The sequence below is a fragment of the Anopheles merus genome, unplaced genomic scaffold (assembly GCF_017562075.2).
Source record: "Anopheles merus strain MAF unplaced genomic scaffold, AmerM5.1 LNR4000426, whole genome shotgun sequence".
In the NCBI taxonomy this organism is placed as follows: Eukaryota; Metazoa; Arthropoda; class Insecta; order Diptera; family Culicidae; genus Anopheles; species Anopheles merus.
The window spans coordinates 35,648-41,922 of NW_024428006.1; the positions used below are offsets into that span (position 1 = coordinate 35,648).

At 44.6% G+C, this 6,275-nt stretch overlaps 3 protein-coding genes across 7 annotated transcripts; 1 reads left to right on the plus strand and 2 right to left on the minus strand.

Annotated features, from left to right (window-relative positions):
* Positions 1-365: 365 nt before the first annotated feature.
* Positions 366-1,904, minus strand: LOC121602377 (B-cell receptor-associated protein 31-like). 3 transcript variants are annotated; one of them, XM_041931154.1, is made up of 4 exons: positions 1,757-1,904; positions 1,201-1,452; positions 828-1,114; positions 366-750 (listed from the first exon to the last, which is right to left on the minus strand). In XM_041931154.1, the coding sequence occupies exons 2-4, from the start codon at positions 1,427-1,429 to the stop codon at positions 571-573; spliced, it is 696 nt and encodes a 231-aa protein (XP_041787088.1). In that variant the 5' UTR covers positions 1,430-1,452; positions 1,757-1,904; the 3' UTR covers positions 366-570. The 3 variants fall into 3 exon arrangements, with proteins under 3 accessions (XP_041787088.1, XP_041787086.1, XP_041787087.1); XM_041931152.1 differs by having other exon boundaries at positions 1,201-1,492; positions 1,757-1,903; XM_041931153.1 differs by having other exon boundaries at positions 1,201-1,738; positions 1,808-1,895.
* A 975-nt stretch (positions 1,905-2,879) lies between these two features.
* LOC121602378 (ER membrane protein complex subunit 4-like) lies at positions 2,880-3,721 on the minus strand. Its single transcript, XM_041931155.1, has 2 exons — positions 3,633-3,721; positions 2,880-3,506 (listed from the first exon to the last, which is right to left on the minus strand). The coding sequence occupies exons 1-2, from the start codon at positions 3,686-3,688 to the stop codon at positions 3,044-3,046; spliced, it is 519 nt and encodes a 172-aa protein (XP_041787089.1). The 5' UTR covers positions 3,689-3,721; the 3' UTR covers positions 2,880-3,043.
* A 46-nt stretch (positions 3,722-3,767) lies between these two features.
* LOC121602376 (general transcription factor IIH subunit 2-like) lies at positions 3,768-5,713 on the plus strand. Of its 3 annotated transcripts, none has more exons than XM_041931151.1 (3): positions 3,768-3,850; positions 3,995-4,080; positions 4,349-5,713. In XM_041931151.1, the coding sequence occupies exons 2-3, from the start codon at positions 4,022-4,024 to the stop codon at positions 5,553-5,555; spliced, it is 1,266 nt and encodes a 421-aa protein (XP_041787085.1). In that variant the 5' UTR covers positions 3,768-3,850; positions 3,995-4,021; the 3' UTR covers positions 5,556-5,713. The 3 variants fall into 3 exon arrangements, with proteins under 3 accessions (XP_041787085.1, XP_041787084.1, XP_041787083.1); XM_041931150.1 differs by having other exon boundaries at positions 3,821-3,899; XM_041931149.1 differs by lacking the exon at positions 3,768-3,850 and having other exon boundaries at positions 3,906-4,080; positions 4,349-5,712.
* The last annotated feature ends 562 nt before the right edge of the window (positions 5,714-6,275 follow it).

Here is a 6,275-nt window from a genome sequence, read left to right on the forward strand (position 1 = left end):
AAGACTAATAATTTGACTATTCTTCCATTTTTTGTGTGTTATGTTACTAAACATTTATTTTGTCCTAGTTCAGCGTCTCTCATACAATATTTTTGTTTGTTTTTTTTTTTGTTGCAAGAAGAAAGAATTTGTTTTATCGTTCGAAAATTCAGTGCCTTCGTTCCATATTACTCTGTCCGAAGAAACAACTCTTCTATCTGAGGTGCAATACAATCCACTCTCTTTAAGTTATTCCTTGCAAAGTTTTGGTTGTTTATGCAATCGGCCATCGCCCGCAAAAAAGGATCGTAAAACCGTGAATTATTACATGCATACGACAATTAAATAGAAGAAAATGAATGTTATAGAAAAACAAAAACAAAAGCTAGTTTTTAAAGTGAACTTTAAATTTGTCGCAAACAATGTGTAATGGAACATCACTTAGATTTATACATGAATGATGAGCATAATTGGTAGAAAAGACAAGTACGCACGCAATACTCCACACCATAAATAGCCCAAAACCTTAAACCGTACGTATAAAAATTCAAGATGCCAATTAATTATGAAAAGAAAATTTTGCCAAAAAACTTAATCACTCTTATCTGCGCTGGAAACGGTGATCTTCTTCTGCAGTTTGCTGTACTCTTCCGTTAGTCGATCGTATTCGCGGTTTAGACTTTCCGATTGTGATTTCATGGCCTCCTTATCCTTGCGCTCCTTGGCCAGCTCCTGCTCAAGCTCGGCGACCTTCTTCTTTAGCTCATCGGTCTGCAAGATGAACGGTTAGAATATTATTATTTGCTGTGCTCATCATACCTGACGTAGAACAAAGTCGAGTAACCTACATTTGGTGCATCGCCAGCCGGTTTGTCCTTGGCATCCGCTTTCTTATCGCCATCCTTCTGCTGATTCATCAGTGTGCGAGCGGCGCTGGTAGCACTTTGCGCCTGCTTCATCGAAGCTTCTGCCTGTGCGAGCAAAACAGCCTGGCCGCTAATCAGTGATACCAGCCGACGAATCACCAGCGACAGGAAGATGGCAAAGCCGGAAATGTAAAAGTTACGCTGGGCACGGAACAATCGCATACTGTGCTGCATCTCCACATTCAGGTGCGTTTCGGTGTGCGTATGATCTGCGGTTCAAGGCGAATGGAAGAAACATGAGACATCTGTTTTTGCTGCAGGGTGGTTTCAATTTCATCACTGTTTCGCTACCTACCGTTGGAGGAGTATTTACGCATCTCGCGGATCGCTTCCAGGAGGAACAGCACCAATACAGCGAGCAGCAGATAGAAATAGGTCTGGGCTTGGCGGCTCAGCATCGCCAGGAAGCGGGATTTGAAAAATCGATGCCATTGCTGTGGGCTCCGGAGCGGTAGTACGAGCAGTAGCACCACAAATATTTCCACGTACAGGAACGATGCAATAATGCCCCAGACGAGAGTCATTTCGGTAGGATTGTGTTGATGCGCTTTATCAAGTTTTTTAGAATGGGAACAGCGGCACGGAATCTATAAATATCACAAATGGGGAACGCGTTGCCTTTTCTTGTTGCTTCACTATATGCACGACACGAACTTGTTCCGGTATATTGCAAGGGTTCACAGAAAGGTCTCAACGCGGTGTGTGATCAGCAGGCAATGTCGTGCATAGAACGTACGGATGCGCCTCAAATAGCCGCCCGAAAGACACGTATGTTGCTGATGAAACTTTGAACCCAAACAAGACGCGGACAAAGATGACGATGTGCCGGGGTGCTGGGAGAAGATATTTACCTGTATTCAGCCTACGACAATCGCAGATTGTTCACTGTACGGTTGACTCACCGAGGTCCAACAGTTGAAAAGTTTTGCTGTAGCGAGCAACGTTTTAGCTGCGAAGTTGGCCTTGATTTGTTGTTGGTATCGAATGTCGCATGAACCTGCTCATTGAGCACGTAAACGTCAAATGTCAAAGCGAAACTGCTCATTGAGCAACGGATTTGCTCGACGAAACAAAGCGATGTAAAATTCTCCCCTGCACTAAACAACTGCTGTAATTGCTTGGTTTTGCAAACTTTGGAGTAACTGTCCTACGAACCACCACAAATCACTAGTGTTATTAAATTTATGTTAGAATTTTGCAAAAATCTTCGAGCAATTTTCGATGTTCGAAATTTGACAAATACGTGACATTTTGTATTTGTTTACAAAAAAATCCATAGCCTTCTAGCCTCCGGGCAGTTTTCCTTTCTAGCGCTCCAAGGGTTAAAAATAGCAGTCCAAAGTGGATCCACTCGGAATAACAGACATGCTGAAGTTTCTGGTAAGTTTTCTGTTGGATATGTGATGGAAATTTGCCTGTTTCTTCTCGTCACATGATCGAAACGCTTGGGAGGGAAAGCGACATTGCATAACCATTGCGATTCGATCGCATTGACGATTAAACAGGTGTAACGCTTCGGCAACTATTTTTAGCCTCCCCGAAAAGCTTGAGCAATGGCCCTGAAGAAGAGAGGGAAAGTTTTAGATTCGACTAATTGTGACCTTTACTTTCTTTCCCCTCTCTTGCTGCGCCAAAACAGCTGACGTTCGGAGCCGGTGTTTACACCGGAATCTACATCACACAAAACTATGAGGTGAAAAGGGTTGCTTCCGTTGATCGTGCATTACTTGTTTGTTTACCGACTGTTTACCATTTCATTGTCCCGCAGGTACCGAGGGTGGACGAGCCGGGAAAGCTGTTGGAAAAGGCGAAAGAATTCGCCGATCAGTACAAGAAGCCGTAGCCTAGCGTGCCTCGGAGACTCGGCCAACAGGACTACGGTTTTGTGAAAACTCAGGATGGCTCTAAGCTAGTTCTTTCAACTCCTAGACTAGACAACTATTCGTTTTAAACAACAGATTCAACCGAAAGAGATTTATGTTTGTCACCAAATTCACCTTGTTCCGTTCATTGTATATGCTTTACGTCTTTTTATTGTTACCCCTCTCACCATCCTCTATGTGGTAGTGAAAAATAAATACAAACTTGTTTCACAAAAATGCACTCCAGGGTGTCGCGTGGATGGTTGTTCCGCCGGCTCAGAGCAACGAGATGCCGCCGCCGGAATATTCCAACCTTCTCTGCGGCTCGACGAACGCGAGCCAATCGGACGCATGCGTCGGAAGCAGGCCCATGCTGTGGCACTTGTAAAGCGCCAGCCCAATGTTAACAAGGTTACCCAGCAGAAACACCAGCTTCTGTCCGGTGGCGGAAATGCCTTCAATCACTTTGAACGTGGAATGCGTCGACAGCATCATCTTGACCGGCCGGATAAACATCATCACCACCATCATGATCGGAAAGATACTGATAGAATTGCCCGACATGTACATGATGACCAGGTTCATGGGGAACTGCTTGATTGGACCGAGTGCAATCTCCCACGACTTCTTCAGGATCAGGTGGCTCTGGTCGGTCTGGTTGACCACCTTGCTGCTAATCACGTCCGCCGACGGATTGTAACCGGGCGGAGCCGCAATGTCGGATCCACTGCTGCGCGATCTAAAATCAAAAAAAACCATCAATTTATATCCAAAATAAGGAATTCACGACCAACACGGTTTGTTTAGCATGGGGGTGAGCATACCACCACCATGCTTCCGTAGCAAACGCAACAAAGATACGCACTTGGTGTTGAAATCTAGCGCCCATTTAAACTTCTTAGCTGCCACCTTGGTCGTCATTATTAGTTTACGACTGTTTCTGTTATCAAAAAGTTAGAACTAATGCACAAAATTTAGAATTTTATGATGATAGAAAAAACTTGCACAGAGTGTGTGTGAGTGTGTTGTTTTTTTTTTCTCGCCCCGTCTTTGCTGACATTTCTTTGACAGCTATCAGGAGAGGTGAGTTTTGGTGAGAAGTTCACCACACGACACCAAAGGGTTTTGGAAGGTAAACAAAATAAAGAGTGCATGCCGGCCGCTGCTTCGACTACAACGCGAAATATTTGTGAAATTAGTGTAAAAATCTGGGTTTGATCTTTGCAGGAAAAGTAAACCTACTGATCAAACACAATGGCGGACGAAGAGGATCCAAAGGAATATCGCTGGGAGACGGGATATGAGAAAACATGGTAAGTTCCGAACATCCTGTTGTTTTCAAGAACCTTCCGTCATAGGAAATTCTGAATAATGATCTGTGGACTTCATTGCCCTCCTGTGAATGATATTTTGTCGATCAACTTACATTGATTAAAGTCTACAATTCAAAAGCGGATACAAATGGCCCTGAACTTTGAACATTGCAACCTTTTGGGGGCTGGCTTAGCGGCAATCAGGCAAACCGGTTGCGGCATAACAAGCAACGTACAAATGATATTTTCTTTCTTATTATTCCCACAGGGAAGCAATCAAAGAGGACGACGATGGGCTTATCGAAGGATCGGTTAGTGATATCATCCAAAAGGCTAAGCGCAAGCGTCAAGCAATGAAACGCGGCTTCAGTAAGCTTGGCATGATGCGCCACCTGTACGTGTTGCTCGACTGCTCCGAAGCGATGACTGTCCCGGATCTGAAACCAACGCGCTTTATATGTTCTCTAAAGCTGCTAGAACTGTTTATCGAGGAATTTTTCGACCAGAATCCCATTTCTCAGCTTGGCGTAATTGCAATGAAGGCAAAGCGCGCGGAAAAGATTTCCGAACTCGGCGGTACCTCCCGGAAGCACATTAAAGCGGTGCACGCACTAACCAATGGCGTACCGCTGGTCGGTGAACCATCGCTTCAAAACGGTCTGGAGCTGGCGCTGAAGACGCTACGAATGATTCCACAACACGCAAGCAGAGAAATATTAGTTATTATGGGAAGTTTGACCAGCTGCGATCCGAACGATGTCCATCTGACGATCGAAAATCTTAAAACGGAAGGCGTTCGATGCTCCGTGCTGTCTCTTTCAGCGGAAATCCGTATCTGCAAGTTCCTGTGCACCGAAACGGGCGGGTTGTTTGGTGCCGTGCTGGACGATGCGCACTACAAGGATCAGCTGCTTCAGCACATCGATCCACCGCAGGCCGGCAATCAGCAGGAATTTTCGTTGATTAAGATGGGTTTCCCGCACGGCAAGACGGAATCGGGCAAGGAACCACCGTTGACGATGTGTATGTGCCACATCGACAGTGCGGATGAGCCGGCCAAACTGACCTCGGGCGGTTATCACTGCCCCCAGTGCTACAGCAAGTATTGTGAGCTACCGGTGGAATGTTCAGCGTGCGGTTTAACGTTAGCCTCTGCGCCACATTTAGCCCGCAGCTATCATCATCTGTTTCCGGTGCCACATTTTAACGAACTCCCGCTAGAGCAGGTACAGGTGCAGGAACCGCGCGACCCACCGGTGACAAACTGTTACGCCTGCCAGAAAACTCTCGCAAGCGGCACGGATAAAATGGTATACGAGTGCGATGCCTGCAAGCAGGTGTTTTGCATTGATTGCGATATCTTCATACACGAAACGCTGCATTCATGTGTAGGGTGTACGACGATTCCGGCATCGGCTCAAACTTTACAGGCACGAAAGCCGGTACCACCACCGCACAGTATGTCTATCATATAACGCTGTTGAAGCTACGGTATACACGATGATGCATTTGTTTGAATCCGGCATGCTCGAGCATGTTGTTCAGATGCTTAATTGTACCATTAAAAGTTGTCACTGGAAAAAAGGCGTTTGAATATAAACTTGAAAATTGTGCTTATTCATTTGGAAGAAGGCTGTCCGAAAAATGTAGCTAACATAGAGATGGGTAACTATTTGAAATTTATAAATTCATGAATCTTCATCAAACAAATATGAATCTCTACAAATTCATGAATATTTGAAGATGTATTAATCACTTTCGTTAGCTTACTGGTGGGACTAGAGTACGACATCTTTATTACATGCTCCAGCTATCGTATCCTGCCGACTTTGGCAACCGTTAAGATATCTGATTAGCCGTACAGCTCAGTAAGTTCGTGGATCATCCTTTGCCATCACTCTGGCTCAAACACACTGCCAAAGATGGTCCAGATGATCTGTCGCTTAATAAGTTCATGAATCTCTCTCAAGAGGTTTTTCCCTCATTTACCGCCTATGTAAATGAAGTACACGGTTTTAATTTATACAATTTTATAAATTCATGAATTCATGGGCGGGTCGCTGTTGTACAGCCGTCATCTCGAACGACTTACCCTGTAACCGACCGAATACCCGGTTATAATGTTAATTTTCAAATTTTCAATAAAATATTTTTTATTGAAAAAAAAAACGGTAGCTACATAATTTGTGTACGTA

Bases quoted from the DNA above. Each gene is read 5' to 3' on its own strand.
- LOC121602378 (XM_041931155.1), bottom strand. From the start codon at position 3,688: ATGACGACCAAGGTGGCAGCTAAGAAGTTTAAATGGGCGCTAGATTTC. The intron at 3,507-3,632 runs GTGCGTATCTTT...TTTTGATTTTAG, and splicing joins GCGCTAGATTTCAACACCAA to ATCGCGCAGCAGTGGATCCG.
- LOC121602376 (XM_041931151.1), top strand. From the start codon at position 4,022: ATGGCGGACGAAGAGGATCCAAAGGAATATCGCTGGGAGACGGGATAT. The intron at 4,081-4,348 runs GTAAGTTCCGAA...TTATTCCCACAG, and splicing joins ACGGGATATGAGAAAACATG to GGAAGCAATCAAAGAGGACG.
- LOC121602377 (XM_041931154.1), bottom strand. From the start codon at position 1,429: ATGACTCTCGTCTGGGGCATTATTGCATCGTTCCTGTACGTGGAAATA. The intron at 1,115-1,200 runs GTAGGTAGCGAA...CTTGAACCGCAG, and splicing joins GCGTAAATACTCCTCCAACG to ATCATACGCACACCGAAACG. The intron at 751-827 runs GTAGGTTACTCG...TTCATCTTGCAG, and splicing joins CGGCTGGCGATGCACCAAAT to ACCGATGAGCTAAAGAAGAA.